At 36.6% G+C, this 22,987-nt stretch overlaps 1 protein-coding gene across 3 annotated transcripts in view; it reads left to right on the top strand.

The window, feature by feature from the left end:
* DPH6 (diphthamine biosynthesis 6) overlaps positions 1-22,987 on the top strand; it is a 189,989-nt gene that overhangs the window by 5,514 nt on the left and 161,488 nt on the right. For all 3 annotated transcript variants that reach the window (XR_008699039.1, XM_055537300.1, XM_055537301.1), the window contains exon 3: positions 3,388-3,581. Coding sequence is in view for 2 of the 3 variants with exons in the window: in XM_055537300.1 (XP_055393275.1) it covers positions 3,388-3,581 (194 nt within the window). In the remaining variant the exon portion in view is untranslated. The remainder of the gene's footprint in view (positions 1-3,387; positions 3,582-22,987) is intronic.

Raw genomic sequence — 22,987 nt, 5'->3', positions numbered from 1 at the left:
AGTCCTTTGGATTGTAGCCCACCAGGCTCCTCTATCCATGGAATTCTCCAGGCAAGAATACTGGAATGGGTAGCCATTACTTCTCCAGAGGATCTTCCTGATCCAGGGATTGAACCTGGGTTGTGAGCAGATTCTTTACCCTCTGAGCTACCAGGGAAGCCAGTTAAATCTGAATCTTGCACTAGATATTTTTCTTCCTTCCTTCCTTCGTTCCTTCTTCAGTGCTGCCAGCCTATTGAATCTTTATTTTTATATCATTTTAGAGTTATTTTCTATTTTTTAATGCCCAAATAGATTGTTTGTAAACTTCTTGAGAGGAGAGGTCATATCTTCTATATTCCTTTAATTGTTCCTCAGCACTTGGGACAAATCTGTGCCCATGATAGGCATTCACTCAAGGTTTATTGATTGGTGGATGAATAATGAACTAACTAGAATTAACCCTGCAAGGCAAGCAGTTATCTGAGTTTCCTTTCCTTCTCTGATTAAGAGCCAAGTAATGCTTGAAGTAAAGTGGGAATATAAAGATTAGAAGTATTTTATAGGAGAAAGTAAAACAGGTCCTGTGAAGGTCCTGTGGAGGGTCAGGTGTAAGCATACACTTTAGAATTTTGTATGGGTTTCTGATGATTAATAATAATAGCATTTTCAAAGTAGTATGTTTAGAAAGTGACCTCCTATTTCTGACTTTAAATAATGAAGGGAAAATTCTTTAAGGGTGAGTGGGAACTATACTACAACTTCTGTATTATAAAAGAAGCAGCAGAATTTCCTTGCAGGTTGTATTCTGTTACTTCAGGAAAGAATTTTCTTATCTTTTGTGGCCAGTCAGGCAAGTAAGTTTTTTAGGCTTTCTATCTTTAGAGGTGTTGGTATTTAAAAAGAAGATTGTTTATATAATACATACATGATGTAATTTCACTCCGTGGAATTTTTATCTTATCTTCAACTTTTCTACATGAATAGTTATAGTTCCCTTGTACTGAATCACTGATGTACAGATTTTGACTTATACTGTGTTTACATTGAAATACATTAGTTGAAAATATCCTGTCAAAAATTCATTTAATACACCCAACCTACTGGTCATGATAACTTAGCCTAGCCTACCTTAACTCTGCTTAGAACGCTTACATTAGCCTACAGTAGGGCAAAATCATCTAACACAAAGCTTCTTTTATAATAAAATGTTGAATATCTTATGTAGTTTATTGAATTCTGTAGTGGGTAGAAGTGAAAAACAGAATGGTTCTTAAGTATATCAGTTGTTTGCTGTCTTGATCATGTGGTTGCTTGGGAGCTGTGGCTATATACTGCTGCTGCCTGGTATCACAGAGAGAATGGACCATGTATCACTAGTCTGGGAAAAGATGACAATTCAAAATTTGAAGTACAATTTTTATTTAATGTGTATTGCTTTTGAACCACTATGAAGTTGAAAAATCCTGCTTTGAATCATCTTTATAATCTTCCTTGTGCTTAAGGTTCACTAGCAGGGTGGGTAAGATGACAGGCAAAGTATATCTTTAAATTATGCCTCTTAGTGGAAGGCTTCTCTGTCCATGGGATTCTCCAGGCAAGAATACTGGAGGTTGCCATTCCCTTCTCCAGAGGATCATCCCAACCCAAAGATCAAACCCAGTTCTCCTGCATTGCAGGCAGATTCTTTACCAGCTGAGCCACTAGGGAAACCCTAGAATATTGTTAGTGAGAAAGAAGTTAGTAGTAAATGGAATTGGAATATTACAAACTAAAAGCTTGAGGAAATCAGCTGCACTCTCATTATAATGGAAGCAAATAGATGGCTATGGGTTGGTGGATGGAGAGAGTTTAGCTAATCTTGATTTAAAATCAACAGGATGTTGGTGATTATTGAATGATTCATTGTCTGGCTTTTTTTCTCCCCCTAAACATGTAAAAGGAATCTTAATGAGGAATGACTGGTAGAGATGACTCCAGTATAAAGTTGGTTAAACTAAATCATAGCACTGAGTTTTCAGTGGGTAGTCTGGAAAAGAGTTTATCCCCATAATGGGGATAAATATGAACTTGTCATAAAATTCACAAAGCTATCTCTTTAAATTTGTAGTAGGAACTTTTGTGGCATGTTAATTGAGGTGCTTCAGACAACAGTGGAGCCTTTTGGTTTTATTTGATCTCAATCTATTATTGTTATCTAGCTTCCATTAATAAAAGTTACGTTGTGGTTGGGACTAAATGGAGCCTTAAAGGAAAATTGTCATTTAGGTTTTTGAATTCAGTAAAATGTTGTAATTATTTTGCTAACATCAGGAAGTTTCTGGCTGAGAAACTCAAAGTTATTTAAATATATTAATTCGATTGTATTAATTGTCTTTAAAGCTAATACATTTAAAGATCTAGTTTAAATTTGAGATGAAGGTAATCTAAGAGGCTTTTAAGTTACTTTGGCTATATCTCTCCTTCCTACTGAAACCAGGACTAGACAGATTTATAATAATAATATGAATACTTGGAAACCAATCTGTTGTATGAGCCAAAATCTGATAGCATACTGTGGTGATTTTGATTATTGAAGGCCCTTACAATATAATTTTTCATGCCTTTTGATAAAATTCTTTCACATTCAGTGGAAAGCCTAGATCTGCTTGGCATATATGCATATATACACATATACGCACAGATACACACATATATGTCAAACATTGTTTTGTAACTTTTTAAAAGCTTAAAAATGTTTTTTAACACCTTCCTTGTCATTATTATTGTACCATAGCATTTCTAGATATTGTGTTTGCAACACAAATACCCTACAAAAATGTAAGTGTTATATAGATAAATTTGAGAGATAATTCATACACTCTCGCCTTGTTAGAGCATCTTAAAGCTGCTTAGCCTAGGAAGAATTGCAGTTAAAACACCTATTTAATATGGTTTATCCTCATTTTTTATATAAATTCATTTACCCATGGAATCCTTTATTTTTTCATCCAGTACCTAATAATATCTCATGGGATTTCTATTCTGCAGGACATACTTTAGAAAATACTCTTCTTCAAAATGATATTAATAGCTGCATAGTATTATGTGAATATACTATAATTTTAATCTATTGATATTATAAACAATGCTGTGATGACTATCTTTGCACATAATCTTTATGTATATTCATGATTCTTTTTTCTAAAAAATAGAGTAAAGAAATCAAAAAGCCTATTCCAGTATATTTCTAAGTTCATTTGTGTCACTAAAAAGGTTCATGTGATTCATCTGTTTTGAATATTTTTGTTCTTATTGATATTTTTGAAATCAAGTTGTGTTGACTGCTCTCTAGGCAGTGAAACTCAGGTGGACTTTCAAACCCACTGTCTTTCATTCTGTTTGATTATTTCCCTTTATTTGTTGCAGTGGGGTCAGATGAACTGGATAGCTACATGTATCAGACAGTGGGTCATCATGCCATTGATTTGTATGCAAAAGCAATGGCTCTTCCCCTCTACCGCCGTACCATAAGGGGAAAGAGCATGGATACGGGACCGGTGTACACCAAATGCGAAGGTGATGAGGTTGAAGATCTCTATGAGCTTTTGAAACTTGTTAAGGTATGCAGAGCGACTAATTACATTTACTGAGTTTAGTATGTAATTTAGTAAATTATATTTACTGAATTATTTATTAATAAATATTTTATAACTCCAAGCAGCCCAACTATTCTTTGAAAAGCTATTTTGTCTTTTCAGTTAGAAAACTGTTACTATGCCTTTATATTAAATATTATTTAAAAATAGAATTTTTGGTATAGTCTGGCACTGATAATTGTCAAATTATATTTACCCAAGTTTTCCTTAGGATTTTGGAGCTGATGAACTGTCAATCATGTTTTTAGCAAATATTTTTTTGAATGCCTTGTTATATATAGTTCTAGGCACCGGGGATAGGACAATGAATAAACAGAAAAAGTCTTGTTTTGTTGGAGCTTACTTTTCTGTAGGAGACAGGTCAGTAAGCAAACACATAAATTATATGCGTGGTGATGAAGAGCTCTGTGAAGAAAGATGAAGCGGAGTCAAGGTGATGAAGAGTGATGGCAGTGAGTGGTCCAGAAAGACCTTTCTGCTTTGGTGAAATTTAAATAGACCTAAAGAGAGACTGAGCCTTACTTTAAGTTCGTGAAAGAGGTTTATAAATTAAATACTTAAGTTTCTGAATATAAGAGTTTGCAGCAATTGTGCATTCATTCTTAATTTCTCTGGATGGAAAATTGAGGAGAGAAAGTATGGGACTTATCTATCTACTAGGTACTATACTTAGTAAATGTTAATTAATAGATATCCTTTTATATTAAGCAGTCATCTTTTTATTCTTATTATAGTCAACTATTTGAATACAGTTCAGTACTCTTAAATATGAATTTTATCCAGTCAACTACAGGCAATTCATGTAAGGTGTAGCTAGTGAAATAGAGAATTTAAACCAAATATTTCCTTGATGTCTTAATATTATTTTTACAAAGGAAAGAAAATTTCTGTCCCTTCTTGTACCAAGGGACATTGCATTTTATTTTCTCATTCTTTAGAGAAGTTAAGCTTTTCAGAAGTTATGTTATGAACCCCTGTCATGAAAAAATTTGCTAGTCCCAAATAGCTACTTTAGTGCTGTACTTCAGATTTGATGCTGATCAAAGCCTAATATTAATTAAGAATTTTGATTTTAAAAATATATGAAACTCTTCAATTCGTTTCACTTTGAAAATATCTCTTATTTTCTACGTCAATTCAGTTCAGTTTAGTTGCTCAGTGGTGTCTGACTCTTTGCGACCCCAGGGACTGCAACACGCCAGGCTTCCCTGTCCATCACTAACTCCCAGAGCTTGCTCAAACTCATGTCCATCGAGTTGGTGATGCCATCCAACCATCTCATCCTCAGTCATCCCCTTCTCCTCCTGCCTTCAATCTTTCCCAGCATCAGAATCTTTTCCAGTGAGTCCATTCTTTGGATCAGGTGGCCAAAATATTGAAGCTTCAGCTTTAGCATTAGTCCTTCCAATGAATATTCAAGACTGATTTCCTTTAGGGTTGATTGGTTTGATTTCCTGGCAGTCCAAGGGACTCTTGAGTCTTCTCCAACACAGAAAATTCTTATTTTTATTTACCCTTTAAAAAACAAAACTGATAGGGAAAGAATGGTTCTATAATTTACTATTTAGAAAAAAAAAATTGCTGTTTGGATATGGGTAGCATAAAAGGTAAATACTTTTCAAAGGAAATCACAGGGACCTGATTTCTTCCTTTTGGGAATATACATGCTATCATCATGTCTAATTCTTTGTGACCCTATGAACTATAGCCCACCAGGCTCCTCTGTCTATGCAATTTTCCAGGCAAGAATACTGGAGTGGGTTGCCATTTCCTCTTCCAAGGGATCTTCCCTACTCAGGGATAAAACCCACGTCTCCTGTGTCTCCTATGTTGGCAGGTGGATTTCTTACCACTGAACCAACTGGAAAGTCCTGTCAAACAACAGAAAAGGCATAAAAGAAATTTCACTTCTCTCCATGTGGACAACTAAGACTTTGACAGCGTTCACTTTGAGGTGTGAAATATTGAGCGCAAATTCTTCTTTCTCAAAATTCTTCCTCAGGATGCAAAGAAACTAGGTATTAAGTTTGCAGCATAAACCAACATTACAAAATGGTAGGACTCAATACTACAGGTAATTAGGTTGCTTAAAAACCACTGATAACTGATAACTTTGGAGAAACTGTGATAATAATACCCTTCCGAGAAAGGGAAAGATAATACATTACTAATCAATTTAATTAAAAATGGGCTGATTAGTAGTAATTAAGAAGAAATTTCCCTTTTGATACATTTTGTCTTTGGAGAAATGGATGCTTTGCCATTATCTTTATAGTAACCGTCAGTTATGACATAAATTAATGCTAATGTTAAATCTTGACAACTTCTGCTTTGGAAGTTCATACATGATAATTATAACTATAGCTAAAAGAGATGTTATCAAGTTGTCTGGGACTAAATAGTTCCTTCTTTTCCTGTGCAAAAATATTAATTTTACTATAGGATATTTTAAGGACATAAATATCAGAAATACACTGCTTTTATGGAAGAGATTGTATAACCAGGCTTTTATAGTTAAATCCATTTATGAAACACTGGTGGAAAGATTCCAATAGAGGTCTTACATATTCTAATGAATAATTGAGTAATTATGGGAAAAAATGAGTTGAGAAGAGCTATAATTCTTCAAGTTCATCTTCACTTGTTCTAAGAAAAAGATGGAATTGCATTTTTTTAATCCTTTGAATATTAATGAAGAATTGAAAGCATTTAGATTCATTTTCATTTTAAACATTTATTTATAACAGGTTGTAGTTTTGTGACTTTCACATGTATGTCAGACTTTTGTTTTTGTTAACTCTTTTTACCCCCAGATATTAGAGCTAATATTTGAATAGGAAATGTTTGTTTTTTACAAAGAGTTTAATTGACTAATTGCTTAAAAGAAGTAGGAAAGACTTGGAAGAGTTTGCAGAATTAAAGATTCCTAACTATCAACATTTTGAAGAAGTCATCAAAGCTAATAGAAGTGGAATAAGCCTTGATGTCTTATGGATTGTCAGGTGATTATGACAGGTGTGTATATGTATATATCTCAAGCTGTTTGCAAAATATCTGGCTTTCATATAGCTAGTCTTTTATTCTTTAAAATTTCTTTAATATTAAAATATCATTTGATTCTCATCTGGGTTAGTTTGGCATATAGATAACTTGTATTATTCTCTAAAAATATTGTAATTTTCAAATTCTGGGGTGTTTTTCTTTTAAGTCACATAAAGCAATGCAATAGTTCCTGCATGATATATCTAAATACCATACCCCTATAGAGAATATATTTAAGGATCACTTATTCTTTCTTTCTCAACTGGAGCTACTTCTTACTAGATCTGATATTGTCCCCTTTTTGGTTTATTCCCTGATTTCAATGGAATCCATCAATAAGAGATTTCCTTAGAGAAGTTACTTTCAAGTCCTTGCAGTTTGCAAATGTTCTTTTTCTACCCTCATATTTGATTAGTATGTTCATTAAATTTAATATTTTAGGATGAAGGTTACTTTTCCTCAAATCATTAAAGGCATTGTTCCATGGTCCTCTAGCATTTTGTGACGAGAAGGTTCATGCTAGTGTGATATTTGTTCCTTTTAGCTGACTCGTTTTTCTTCTCTGTTGTCTTTTATGATTGTGTCTTTATGTTTGATGTAATGAAATGTCACAGCAGCACACTGGACATTGAAAGTGGCTTCCCTGTATCCTTTCTACAGTTTTCTATTGAGGAGCAGCATACCTCTTTCCTTTTATCCTAATGATTGTTTAAGGATGGCATTAATCCACGTGAAAGCCAGTCACAGCATGGCATCTTGGCCCTAGCCATTAGGTCAGGGTTGGTTTTATTAATCTGCATTGTACCACATAGGATGAAATGTAAGATGATGGACTATTGGCAAAAGATAAGGTCTTTCTCCTGTGCAGAGCAATATATGGATGTGAGACCTAAAACTGCGACTGCTTTCTTTTTTGGATAGAGAAAGAGGAGAACCTGCTGTCTAATCTGACACACAAAAAATGGCAGAGCCAATAGAATTGCAGTGTGAGGATGGCTCTGCAAAACACCCTTCCATTATTTGATAATTGACTCCCTTCGACCTTCTTTATTCTCTTTTGCTGGTACTCTAATTGATCACACTTTAGACCTCCCAGTTTGAATTTTCATGTCTCTTGTCTTTTCTCACATATCTTCCATCTCTATATCTTTTTGTTGTACATTCTGTGATGTTTCCCTTTTAAACACCCTACTTTCTTGTTGAAATTTTATTTTAGCAATCAGGAACTTTACTTGTTTATTGACTGTTCCTTTTTAATAATAACCTCTTTTTACTTCTGTAGATATATTAATAACATCCTTATATCCATCTTAAAATACAGATTAGAGTCTTTAAACATTTCATTCTCTGAAATATTAGTGTATTCTTGGGGGTCTGTTTTCTCATGTTTTTTTCTCTTTCATGTTGAAGACTTATCTCAAATGTCTTAGTTACTTGTTCATATCTAAGAATAAGGCAAGAGGAAAGCTGAATAGATGCTTTTTTTTTGAGATTAGAGTTTTTCCAGCTTCACACTTCATCCTTGTTATACCTGGCTGGAGCTCAGGATAGTGTGGCCTTGTTTAGTTCCTTTCTTGGCTTTCTTCTCTTCTGTACAAACTGTGGATTACAACTTCCTCTGTTGATTTATCAGTCATTGTTCCTCTGCTGCTGCTTTCTGACTCAAGAATCTAATTGAAATCCGTACTCCATTGATGTCTCCTCCCCAGGTTTTCTTTGTTTTTTAGAGCTTATAACTTTGTTTTCATTTTAATGGAATCTCTCGATCCAGAAATCTGTGTTAATTTTATTCTAATGAAATTCATTTAATATTCTTCCCTAAGTTGAATATTCAGTTTCAATCTTCCTCTTCTAATCTTTGATACTTTTCTTCTTTCATGTTCCTTTTTGCATTAGGCATTTTATATTGGTATTAATTATGTTAAATATGATTTTAAATTACTTATTGGATAGCTTTAATTTGAATGCAACAATAAATGCATAATTTTCTTTTTTCAATAGAGTATTTACTGTTGATAGACTTGTGAATAACTGATTTTTTAAAACTGGATTTTAATTTAATATTTTTAGGAAACATCGATTACTACTTTACTCTTTATATTGGTTAAAATTCTTTTGATTACAAGGAGCAGATGTTCAAGCTCATTTAAATAAAAAGAGAATTTACTGATAATGACCTGAAGATAAGTTAGCTTTAAGTAGATTAGAAACAAGATACAAACTATGTAATCAGAACACACACACACACAGACACACCCGCTTTTAATCTCTTGTCTTTATCTTCTGTTGATTCTATTCTCAGTTTGGACCCCTGTAGTCAGAAGATGGCTTGTAATTACATCCTTTCTAGCTCATATATGTGTATGTGTATATGTGTGTGTGTGTGTGTGTGTGTGCGTGCATGTGCCCACACAGTCATGTACAGCTCTGGGGATCTTTCCAACCCAGGGTTTGAACCTGGCATCTCTTGTGTCTTCTGCATTGGCAGATGGGTTCTTTACCACTGTGCCACCTGGGAAGTCCATACTTAGTAGGAAAAGTGGCAATCTCGAATAGCTGGAAGGAAAATACAGTTATGGTTCATTGTCATTCAGTGCCTTCACTTGTATCATCCATGAACCCATTGTTGGGAGAAGATGATTTTGTTTGATGCTACAGGTCTAGATCCTGTGCCAGTCCTGGAGCAAGAGATTGAGTCATGATTACTGAAACCGCATTTACTGTGGTTCTAGTGGAAGAACAGGACCCAGTGCTGGAAGGGTAGGTCTCCAAATATAGAGCAGGCTGTTGCTGATAGGAGGCTAAACTGTGGTAGGGGGTTAAAGAATAACAATTTTCCTGAAAGTAAATAGGTTCCAACTGCTCACAAGCTTGAGAGCCATTCTTGATGGTTCTTCTTTCAGTATTTTCTTCCCTTTCTCCCCACCCCTTCTTTTTTGCCTTCCTCCCTCCCTCTTTCTGTTCCTTCTTAGCTTCTTTAAAAAAAATAGTTGATGATTAGAGCCACAACGGTGAGCTTATACTCTAGGACCTGTATATTTAGTTGCTCATGATAGGCATGATAAACTCAACAAGTTCAATACTTCCTCATTATCTTTTTGTGTAAATTTGCTCCCTTTTCTGTATTTCCCTCTTAGTTGGAAGCATTGTTATTTATCCCATTACTTGAGTGTAACCTGGGGCTTCACTACCAGACTTCCACTTTCTCTCAGTTCCCTCCCATCTCAACCACAATCCTTAGATCTTCAGGACCTTTTGATATTACTTCTGTTACCTCTGAAGTTGACCTTTTGACTTCATTTTGACCATAACTAGACTGTACAAGTCTTCTAACTGGCCCACTTGCCTTCAGTATTGCCTTGTGTACCTGCAACCTTTGTACCACATTATTATCAGCTAATCTGTGAAAATGGGCCTCCCAATTTGTGCAGAGGTAAAGAATCTGCCTGCCAGTGAAGGAGACGTAAGAGATGCGGGTTCAATCCCTGGGGTGGGAAGGAACCCCTTGGAGGAGGAGCCTGATGAGCCCTAGTCTACAGGGTTTCAAAGAGTTGGACATGACTGAGTGACTCAGCATGCATGCATGATCTGTGTTAAGTACTTAAATACTCACGTTTAAGATAAAGCCCAAATAAATTAGCCTGGCAAAAAAGACTCCTTAGGAAAAGGCCTTTGCAATCCCACCTATTGTCTGATTCTGTTATTCTCACACAAACTTCTGGGTCAAGTTATATTGAACAAATTAGGTTTCCAGGAGATTGCTTTTTTGTATCTGAGGATTTTGCCTATGCTTTTCTTTGCCTTTATCTCTTTGTTCTCCTGAACTCCTTCTTGCTTCACATCCTTCTGTGAAATAGGCTCGGATTTACATTCCTTTATCTTAGCAGCTTGTCTATACCTCTACTGTACTTCTCAGTTCATTACTCGGATTGCTTACATGATTGCCTCTTGCTATACTGTGAGACCCTCAAAGACAATCTCAGTGCTGTGCACTTTTATATCTCTCATGTCCAGCTATGTTCCTGGCATATTCAGTTCAGTTCAGTCGCTCAATTGTGTCTGACTCTTTGCGACCCCATTAATCACAGCATGCCAGGCCTCCCTGTCCATCACTAACTCCCTGAGTCTAGTCAAACTCATGTCCACCAAGTCGATGATGCCATCCAGCCATCTCATCCTCTGTCGTCCACTTCTCCTCCTGCCCCCAATCCCTTCTACAATCAGGATATTTTCCAATGAGTCAACTCTTCACATGAGGTGGCCAAAGTACTGGAGTTTCAGCTTTAGCATCAGTCCTTCCAATGAACACCCAGGACTGATCTCCTTTAGGATGGACTGGTTGGATCTCCTTGCAGTCCAAGGAACTCACAAGAGTCTTCTCCAGCACCACAGTTCAAAAGCATCGATTCTTCGGCGCTCAGCTTTCTTTACAGTTCAACTCTCACACCCATACATGACCACTGGAAAAACCATAGTCTTGACTAGACAGACCTTTGTTGGCAAAGTAATGTCTCTGCTTTTGAATATGCTATCTAGGTTGGTCATAACTTTCCTTCCAAGGAGTAAGCATCTTTTAATTTCATGGCTACAGTCACCATCTGCAGTGATTTTGGAGCACCCCCCCAAAATAAAGTCTGACACTGTTTCCACTGTTTCCCCATCTATTTCCCATGAAATAATGGAACCAGATGCCATAATCTTAGTTTTCTGAATGTTGAGCTTTAAGCCAACTTTTTCACTCTCCTCTTTCACTTTCATCAAGAGGCTTTTTAGTTCCTCTTCACTTTCTGCCATAAGGGTGGTGTCATCTGCATATCTGAGGTGATTGATATTTCTCCTGGCAATCTTGATTCCAGCTTGTGCTTCTTCCAGTCCAGCGTTTCTCATGATGTACTCTGCATTTAAGTTAAATAAGCAGGGTGACAATATACAGTCTTTATGTACTCCTTTTCCTATTTGGAACCAGTCTGTTGTTCCATGTCCAGTTCTAACTGTTGCTTCCTGACCTGCATATAGGTTTCTCAAGAGGCAGGTCAAGTGGTTTGGTATTCCCATCTCTTTCAGAATTTTCCACAGTTTATTGTAATCCACACAGTCAAAGGCTTTGGCATAGTCAATAAAGCAGAAATAGATGTTTTTCTGGAACTCTCTTGCTTTTTCTATGATCCAGCGGATGTTGGCAATTTGATCTCTGGTTCCTCTGCCTTTTCTAAAACCAGCCTGAACATCTGGAAGTTCACGGTTCACGTATTGCTGAAGCCTGGCTTGGGGAATGTTGAGCATTACTTTAGATGTCTTTTAAAGGATTGTTGAACAAATTAGTCTGAAATGTAACAGGTTATTCTTTATATAATAATTCATCTAATGCAGGGGAAATCATAACATTGTTTAAAAATATGATGTAAAACCATTGGCAATTTTATTTTTGTTTTTCATTTAGAAGCTTAAATAGAATGGACATGATAGTGAAACTTTTCAAAATAGGGTATCCTATTGATTTGGCAGAGTCACCGTTTACCAAGAATAATTTCCAGCTGCAGAATATTTTATAAAAATGCTAAACAGATTCTTTTTCAAATTGATACATGTAACTTAGAAAACCTCCTTATTATGGTGGAAAATTGCTTTGTGAATCTCTTTTCACTTTGGATCTCAGGGGAAAAAACCCTAGATCATTGGATGGCTTAAGGCAAATCCAAAGAGTTTTGAGTGGGAAGAACATATAAGATGGCCTTAAGATTTGCAGGGAGGACCCATAGTGCTAATTAAACAGGCACATAGCAGTGTACACATTGCTCCTGGATCTTAAGTATTGTACAGCTTGCCTCAAGCCCTGTCAGTTCCCAAGATGTGGACATTAAGCCTAGTCCCTTGGCATAAGAAATGCTTTGCTTGTATTGATTCTGGACTCCAAACAGGAAGATTTCAAATTAGCACAGACCAGTGTCATTTTGACTTCCAGGTGTGTCTGTATTGAGGCTGTGCCATCTCTGGCCCTTTTGATCTTAAAGTCAAGCATGCATGTGAAAGTACCCGATGGATGATCTGTCTGGAAATAAAATGTTAGATTATACTTGTCAGTTATTACAGTGTGTAAACTTATCACAGGTCTACAGTCTTCATCTATAGATTTCCCTTAAAGCCTGAAAAACATGACCTCCTCATCCTAGAAAAGCTGTCATTCTGTCTCCTCACCCTTGAACTTAGTATCAGTGATTGTATGTGTACATTACACATGCACTTACATATTCTTTATCTTTTGCCTGATTCATTGCCTCTATAAATCCACCAGTTGACTTACTTTTATGCCCTTGTATTCCTTTCTTCTACGAACCATAGATTTCTATCTTACCATCTACTCTATATATTTTAAAGTGTGTTGGGTATGTTTGACTTGTCTCTCAAATTTCTTTCTTTCATGCTTTTCAAGCTCTGATGTTTGTGTCCTATTGACTTTTTTACTTTTTTCCTGACTATGCTACTGTTTATTTTTTAAGAAATCCTTTGTTAATGTCTACTTCTGGAGTTGTCTAAGATGCTAGTTGTATGTTTCTGTTCCACAGCCCATTATTTCATTTCTACACCTGTAGTTTACCACGTCTTTGTTATCTTCTCTATTAAATAACCAAGAACACATTACAAAGATTTGTAAGTATAGATTATTTTATTCCTTTATTGTTGTCTTTACATTTTTTGTAACATAAGACTCTATTGGGGGTCTCACAACAAAACGATAGGTCGTGAATTGAACTTTTTATGTTGGCTTTCCCTTTTAAATAGGGAACATCTTCATTCAGCAATTTGTAGTGCCTAAACTGTAAAGTGGGGCTTCCCAGGTGTGCTAGCGGTAAAGAATCCATCTTCCAATGCAGGAGACATGAGAGATGTGGGTTTGATCCCTGCGTAAGGAAGATTCCCTGGAGTAGAAACTGGCACCCCACTTCAGTGTTCTGGTCTGGAAAATCCCATGGGCAGAGGAGCCTGGCAGGCTATAGTCCATGGGACTGCAGAGACCAGACGCAGCTGAGCAAGTGAGCACACACACACGCTACTACAAACCTCAAACTAACCGTAAAATCAGTGATAATATCAATAGATATTTAGAGGGTTTTTTTAATTGATAGGAAATGATTTAATAGGGGCTTGATTTATGACATGTGAGAATCAAAATATGTGTCAATTGACCTTGACTTTTCCTGTTAACTTTAACCTGTACTAATACTATTAATATTTAGAGACGTTTCTTATGTCTTTCATTTTGTCATTGTTGTTGTTCAGTCACTAAGTCATGTCCGACTGTGACGCCATGGACCGCAGGACGCCAGGTTCCCCCATCCTTCACTATCTCCCAGAGCTTAAATTCAAGTCCATTGAGTCAATGAGGCTACCTAACCATCTCATCCTTTGCCACCCTCTTCTCCTTTTACCTTCACTCGTCAAGTCTTTAATTTTGTAAACATTAATTGAATGCTTATAATATACCACTATCATAAAGTAAAGAGATGTACAAGATCCTGATAATACACAGAAACAAAAAACTAATATAATGTAGAGTTGCCATTAGAGTGTGCCTTTAATGAGCTGTGGGGATTCAGAAAAGAAAAAAGTCCCCTGTGTTGGGAAGTCACTAGAGGCTTTCCAGGGGAAGTTACACTTGATATCCTTAAAGCTTGTTTCAGTTTTGACAAAGGCAGGCGTGGAATATGCCTAAGAGAATGTTGTAAATTAAGAGCTTAGTTTAGCCACAGTCATGGAAGCAGGAAATCATAAGATATATTAGGGAAATAGTAGTTCAGTTTGGAGAGGGAAATGGCAACCCACTCCAGTGTTCTTGCCTGGAGAATCCCAGGGACATGGGAGCCTGGTGGGCTGCCGTCTATGGTGTCGCACAGAGTCGGACATGACTGAAGCGACTTAGCAGCAGTTCAGTTTGGCTAAAGCTCAATTTTAAGGAGTAGTGGGAATGTCTGGAAAGGTAGATTAAAGCTACCAAGAAGAGTGACTTACATTTTTGACCAAGTTCAGGCAGTGAAGAGACCCAAGGCAATATTTTCCAAACTGAATTTAGTGGTCACATTTTTTCCTTTAAGTGAAAGAACTGACAATAAAATAGAAAATATAAAAACCCATTGTACATAGTAAGGTTATTTATTATTTTGTGAAACATATGTGTGTGTGTATGTGTGTGTGCATATACACATGTGTGATGTGCATGCTAAGCTGTTAACATTTTAGATATATATATGTTTCTTACTGTTAAAAAGTTGTTGCGGTTAAACAAGTTTGAAAGCCACCACCTTGAAGGATTTTGCAAAAGAAATGATGTAGAAATGTACGGCTGAAAGAAGCTTCAAGGGCATTAGTTTGAACCACTAATAATGTTAAGAAGTGGGATGTTGTTCAGTTTGCTTAGCCACATCTGACTGTTTGAGATCCCATGGGCTGGAGATGAGGGTTCAAATTGAAAACTCAGATACTTGGTTAGCTGAAAGGTTCTGAGCACATGAGCTGGGGGAATATAAGTGAGAGAGTTGAAGAGAGGACACTGAAGAGGTGGGTTGATAAGGCTTGATGGTAATATTGAAATAAAGAGGAACAAGGAGTCTATGTAAGGCCTTGGTAACTGACAGTTACATGGCTAATCTACTCAGCTTTCCCTGGGCATTGTTGATGATCAAAGTGAATTATGATAGCTGTCTATTACAAATATTGTGATCCTCAATTTGCAGCACCCTAACTTTGTCATCTCTTTAATCTGTATAGGATGGTATAGAAGATACTTCATATCAATCTGGGTTAATTTAATCAAGATTACCTCTTAATACATGTTAGTCTTGTTGGTCCTTTTACATTTTCTTCATAGAGTTGTATGTAGTACACAGCAACTGAAATATTCTATCCTATTCCATGACTTTAAATAAATAATACAGTACCTACAGGGGAGTGCAATGTGCAGTACTAATGCTTTTGACATAATAGTAATGTATGTAGGTGGGATTCAGATTACCATGGTCTTTCTCCAGTCTTCCACACTCCATAATGTCTCCTGGAAACTCCTGCCAGGTTAGTTTTTCTAGAGCATAGATCCAGGCACATTTTTCTCTTCATCAAAAATCTTTACCACTGACCCCCAAGATTCTCTGCAATATTACTTCATCTTCTCTTTCACATTTTCCCAGTATTCCCCCACTTAAAACCTTTGTTTCACCTGCACTAGACTGTTGTCAGGACTCTTTCTTCCCCACATAGTCCTTGTCTTTCTTGCCTAGTGCTATGTTTTATTCAGAAATAATTTTTCTTCTCCAATTCATTCTTTTACATGGCATCTCCTTGATACCTTCCTTAATACGCCCCCCTTGAGTATAATATCTTCTTCTCTGAAACTTTCATGTAACATTGTACTTCCCTTATAGTACTTAATCTATCTTAATATCCAGAGCTGCTGGCTTTGTTTTGTTGTGTGTTTTGTTTTCATAGTGGGTTTTTGTTCAAAAGTTATAATTTCTTCAAGGGGCAAGGATTGTATTTTGTTCTTTTTGATTTTTTATGAAACCCCACACACTCCTTGGACTGTACAGGCGTCATGTTCAACTACCTCTGGAATTCACTTTTTCTATCTGTAAAACTCCTTCTATCCTTTTTATTTGTTTTGAGAATAAATGAGAAAATATATGAGAGCCTCTTTAGGTTTCTAGAATAAAAGATGTTGTATAATTTAGTTTTTTTAAAACCTGCCAATTTCGTGTCAGTCTCAGATTTTATTTCGTCTTTACTCCCTAGCTTCCCAAATACTCTAGTAAAACTAAATAAAATCAATTTTTTTTATTGCATACAAATTTACATTAGTATATTAATATTAAGTAGTGGCTTCAAGTTGCCATTGAGATGAGTGTAATTCCTCTTGACTTTATTAGTATGTTAATACAGAGAAGAAAAAGAATGGTAATCGTTCAAATTGTGAAAGAGGTTTTAATGGGGGCAAATTTATATTATATATTGGATTGAATTTATTCTTCTACATTTGTTGTCTATAATTTTTGGCCCTCCAGAGTTTTTTTTAAGACTCTTTTAGTCCAATAGTACAATGTTCCAAAAGATGTGTAGAATTAATGTTTCCTGTCCAGTTTCCTATATAGGTAAACAGAGGCATGGATTGTTTCTAAAGAAGATAAAGAAGTAACCCAAAGATGACAAAGGTTCTTATTACTAGATGCTTTTTTTTTCCTTAAAAATTATTTTGGCATGTTCTTTTAGGGTTTAACTCTATGCTTATTTTTTTTTAATTTTTTTCATATTTTATTTATTTTTTTAAATATACATTTATTTATTTTAATTGGAGGTTAATTACTTTACAACATTGTATTGGTTTTGCCATACATCAACATGAATCCGCCACAGGTATACATGTGTTCCCCATCCCGAATCCCCCTCCCTCCTCCCTCTCCGTACCATCCCTCTATGCTTATTTTAAAAATTGAGTCAGTGTATTTTCTATTAACTCATTTGTAAAAAGCCTCAAGCAAAAACTTTAATTGGAAGTTACATAAACTAAATTTAGAGGATTTTCAACTTTTGAGACAGTATGTGAAGAACTAAGAGATTTTAAAAATGGCTCTAAAACAAGGCAGAGGCATTAAAATGGAACTGTTATGCATACTCCTGTATATAAGAGCAGTTATTTTTCACTGCCAGTAGAATTATGCCACCGTTGCTCATAGAATCTACAGTGCTGAAGCATGTGACCATTTTGTGTACTTGCACAGAGTAGGTGCTCAATGAGCAGTTGTTTAATTAGACTTACTGAACAGGCCTTGACAAAATTTAGCTAATATTGATCCTTATAGATTTCTATACAAATAGAGACAAATCAGAAGAGGCATTTCCCTTCTGTGTGCAAAATTCTCTGCTACCTATTATAAGATTGGTTCCAGGGCGATTGAAATGGTCAGTGGTCTGTTTTAAAACAAGTTCCCTTGTGGATTCCTTTCTGTGTAGTAATTTTGCAAGGTTACCAGAGAGGAGGAGGAGTCATTGTCACTTGGTACATACCCCATGGCCTTCCTTTTTGAGCCTTTCACAATTTCACTCCTTTAATAATGTTTATTTGTCTCACAGTCATTTTTGTGACTTCCTTAAACCTCACACATTTTTACTGATCATATAGTTTGGACTTGAACACAGGAAGCTAATAAGAGTCAGTCTAGTGGAGTTCAGTGCAGGCTAACGTGATATTTTCAGACAGGATTTCTTAACCTAGAGGGGAGAAATATTTTTGAACTCTGAAATTTTTGTGAAGTTCTTTTGTGAATATAAGTTTTTCTAACAAGAGGTCTAAATTTTTATTATAGTCCCCAAATAATCTGTTCTTTTTTTAAGGTTTAAGAACTACCATTTAAACCATCAATTTCAGAAAGCTTTGTAGCCTAGGCTACTTGGCTACTTGTAGCCATGATTACTCAAGTTAGGAATCTATTGGCCACTAAGCCTATAATATGCTATGTGCTATGAAGTCAGAAGGGGCTCTGTGGTTTCCAAAAAGCAAAGAGGAAAGTAGCATGGAGTTAGTGTACCAGAGAGCAGATGTGAATGTCCAATATCTCTCAAGAAAGATATTAAGATCTCAAAGATAATAAGATCTCAAAGATTATCTGAATTTAATTCGGATGACTATTATATCTACTACCGTGGGCAAGAATCCCTTAGAAGAAATGGAGTAGCCCTCAGTTCAGTTCAGTCGCTCAGTCGTGTCCGACTCTTTGCGACCTCATGAATTGCAGCACGCCAGGCCTCCCTATCCATCACAAACTCCCGGAGTTCACTCAGACTCATGTCCATTGAGTCAGTGATGCCATTCAGCCATCTCATCTTCTGTCGTCCCCTTCTCCTGCCCCCAATCCCTCCCAGCATCAGAGTCTTTTCCAATGAGGCAACTCTTCACATGAGGTGGCCAAAGTACTGGAGTTTCAGCTTTAGCATCCTTCCTTCCAAAGAAATCCCAGGGCTGATCTTCAGAATGGATTGGTTGGATCTCCTTGCAGTCCAAGGGACTCTCAAGAGTCTTCTCCAACACCACAGTTCAAAAGCATCAATTCTTTGGCGCTCAGCCTTCTTCACAGTCCAACTCTCACATCCATACATGACCACTGGAGAAACCATAGCCTTGACTAGACGGACCTTTGTTGGCAAAGTAATGTCTCTGCTTTTGAATATGCTATCTAGGTTGGTCATAACTTTCCTTCCAAGGAATAAGCGTCTTTTAATTTCATGGCTGCAATCACCATCTGCAATGATTTTGGAGCCCAAAAAAGTAAAGTCTGACACTGTTTCCACTGTTTATCCATCTATTTCCCATGAAGTGATGGGACCAGGTGCCATGGTCTTTGTTTTCTGAATGTTGAGTTTTAAGCCAACTTTTTCACTCTCCTCTTTCACCTTCATCAAGAGGCTTTTTAGTTCCTCTTCATTTTCTGCCATAAGGGTGGTATCATCTGCATATCTGAGGTTATTGATATTTCTCCTGGCAATCTTGATTCCCTAGTAGTCAACAAAAGAGTCCAAAATGCAGTATTTGGATGCAATCTCAAAAATGACAGAATGATCTCTGTTCATTTCCAAGGCAAACCATTCGGTATCATAGTAATCCAAGTCTATACCCCAACCACTAATGCTGAAGAAGCTGAAGTTGAATGGTTTTATGAAGATCTAAAAGACCTTCTGGAACTAACATCAAAAAAAAGATGTTCTTTTCATCATAGGGAACTGGAATGCAAAAGTAGGAAGTCAAGAGATACCTGGAGTGACAGACAAGTTTGGCCTTGGAGTACAAAGCAAAGCAAGGCAAAAGCTAACAGAGTTTTGCCAAGAGAACGCACTGATCATAGCAAACACCCTCTTCCAACAACACAAGAGAAGACTCTACACATGGACATCACCAGATGGTCCGAAATGAGATTGCTTATATTCTTTGCAGCCAAAGATGGAGAAGTTCTATACAGTCAGCAAAAAATAAGACCGGGAGGTGAAGCATTACTTCACCAACAAAGGTCTGTCTAGTCAAAGCTATGGTTTTTCCAGTAGTTACATATGGATGCAAGAGTTGGACAGTAAAGAAAGCTGAATGCTGAAGAATTCATGCTTTTGAACTGTGGCATTGGGGAAGACTCTTGAGTCCCTTGGACAGCCAACCAGTCTCTAAAGGAAACCAGTCTTGAATATTCATTGAAAGGACTTATGCTTAGCTGAAGCTCCAGTAGTTTGGCCACCTGGTGGGAAGAACTGACTCATTTGAAAAGACCCTGATGCTGGGAAAGACGGAGAGGGCAGGCAGAGAGGGGGACAACAGAGAATGAGATGGTTGGATGGCAACACTGACTTAATGGACATGAGTTTGAGGAAGCTCTGGTAGTTGGTGATGGACAGGGAAGTGTGGTGTGCTGCATTCTGTGGGGTCACAGAGTCATACATGAGTGAATGACTGAACTGAACTGAAAGATAATAGAGTGAAAAATGCCATCTTGTAATTTCATGTAAGAAATGAAGATGACCAGAAAAGGACCAATAGGCTTGGGTCCTGTGTGTTTTCAGGATGGTTCTTAATAGGCCTTTGGATTTTCCGCTGAAGGAGAAAAGGACAAGGATACAAATGCAGTGTTCCTGATTTCTTCAAGTACAAGTTTCTTCTTCTGAATTTCTGTTGTGTTTAGTTACTGTTTTGGATAGTCATTACATTATGCTTTGTTTGTACCCTTATTTGCTTATATATTATATCTTCTTTGCTAGTTTATAACCTCTTGAAGTCATGACTTTGTGTTTTTCCATTTTGGATACTCTGCAGTACTCATCATGGTGTCCTGTCCATAAGAAATACACAGAATTTTTCATTATATATTTTTCCTGGGGATGCTGCTGAAGATATTTCCCATATAACATATGCAATTTTATAACAATCCAAGGGTGAAATTTCTCTCAGGACTTAGTCTTTATATCAGTTTGCCTCACTCCAACTATTAGTTTTTATTGTATGAACACTAAATCATGCAACTCATTTTAGTTTCCTCTCTATATTGATAATTAGTGCTGAACCATGCTTTTTTTTGCTATTGTTTATGGAGGACTACCTGCCAGGCCCTGCCCTCATCTCTACACATTATATTTTAATTTATTTTTACCTCAGCCCTGTTTATTATCCCTGTTTTGCAGATAAGTCATTGAAATACGGGACAAATAACTTGTCCAAGGTTATATAGCTAGAAAGTAGAACATGTACTTTTAATCTCTGTGTTCTGTTGTCTCCCAACAATACATATGTGTTAACTCATGTGGATATTACCATATAACAGTACATATATAACACATATATAGACCAATAAGGCATGTATGAATTAACAGTGAGACAGAGGGACAGATGTGATTTGACTAAGGAGAGGAAATTATTAAATCGTGGATTAAAATCATATATCTGTGATCTCATCTCATTTCAAAGCTTTCAGAATAGTTTTAGATTATTGCTACTCAAGTTTGGTCTAGGGGCTGTTGCTAGTCCAAGAAGTGTTTTCCATTGGTTTTAAGGTCAGCTATTTATGAAATTGAAAATAAGTATTTAGAAACTTTTATAGTTATTTGAGAGTAATTTTGTATTTATTGACCCTAATAATGATAATTTGGCCTTGTATTTTTTTAATTTATTTTGGTAATTCATTTTTATTGTATTTTGCAAAAGTTGTGGTCTTTGAAGGTTTGCAATTTTTTTTTTCCCCTTAAAGTTATCTTTAACACCGTTGGAGAAGCACTGGTCTTGTTGTTCAGTTGCTCAGTCATTTCCGACTCTTTGCAACCCCATGGACTGCAGCATGTAGGCTTCACTTCCCTGTCCTTCACTATCTTCTGGAGCTTGCTCAGACTCATGTCCGTTGAGTCGATGATGCCATCCAACAGTCTCACCCTCTGTCACCCCCTTCTCCTCCTGTCTTCAATCTTTCCCAGCATCAGGGCCTTTTCCAATGTGTTGTCTCTTCTCATCAGGTGGCCAAAGTATTCAGCTTCAGCATCAGTCCTTCCAGTGAATATTCAAGATTGATTTCCTTTAGGATGGACTGGTTGGATCTCCTTGCAGTCCAAGGGACTCTCAAGACTCTCTAGCACCACAGTTCAAAAGCATCAAGTTTTTAGGCTATATGTCTGAAGAAGATAAGACATGGTCTAGAGCTTGAAATTACATTCTAAACTAAACTTGACTGCAGATGAATTAGGAATTAGTATATTTGGCTGCTTGGTCAGTTTCTTGATCCTGTGAGAAAAGGCCTTAAATTGGACTTTTTAGGGAAGAAGGACTTTTTTTTTTTTCCTTATTATTCTCAAGAATGACACATTTTAATTTAGTCCTTGATACAAGATAGTAGCACGAAGAACGTGTCTATCATTTACAGTTACAGCTTCCTTCCTTGACTTATCAAAGTAGCTAATAAGGTACTTTGAATTTTTTGTGTGTTCAAATAGTTTACTGAAATAACAGAAAAGAAAAAAGATAGCAGCAAGACAGTGCAGATGATGCTGCGTTGGCATAATAGTGTTTACATTTGTGGAAAGCAAAGATAGTTTCACTAAATTAATATTTGCAAAATCAGTTCAGTTCCTAATTTTTCTTTTTAAGTGGATTGGGAAGCCTTCTATAATATAATGTAAAATAATTATATGCTCAGTTACTAATCCTAATAGAGTCTTTTAGTGTTCATACAATTACCATCTCCTCTTTAAAATAATCTCTTTTCGGTGATCCCCTAAAGCAGCATTTGATGAGTTCTTTTCATCACTATTTTTTTGGATGTTTAAAAGTTGGCCTCCAGATAGAGAAATGGGCTGAGGATATGAACAGGCATTTCATAGAGAAAGAAATTGAAGTAGCCAGTGTCAATCTCAGTAATCCCAAACTGCAGCTATCACTTGGGTGTGTGAGTGTTCTAAGTTGCTTCAGTGGTGTCAGACTCTTTGTGACCTTCTGGCTTAGCCTGCCAGCCTTTTCTTCCATGGGATTATCCCAGCACGAATGTTGAAATGGGTTGCCATGCCCTCCTCTAGGGGATCTTCCCAACCTGGGGATCAAACCTGTGTCTCTTATGTCTCTTGCATTGGCAGGTGGGTTCTTTACCACTATCTTCACCTGGGAAGCCCATCATTTGGGCAGGATTAAGAAATGATATTGGTTTTGGAGAAGTGAGTACTGTTATGTGCTGCCTGTAGTCCTATAAGTTGGTTCAGCCTTTTTGAAGGTAATTTGGCAGAACTCATCAGAAAACAAAAAATACAGCATCTCTTTATCCAGCCCTTCCACT

The sequence above is a fragment of the Bubalus kerabau genome, chromosome 10 (assembly GCF_029407905.1).
Source record: "Bubalus kerabau isolate K-KA32 ecotype Philippines breed swamp buffalo chromosome 10, PCC_UOA_SB_1v2, whole genome shotgun sequence".
NCBI lineage: Eukaryota > Metazoa > Chordata > Mammalia > Artiodactyla > Bovidae > Bubalus > Bubalus kerabau.
This window is presented reverse-complemented; position numbering and strand designations above follow the sequence as displayed.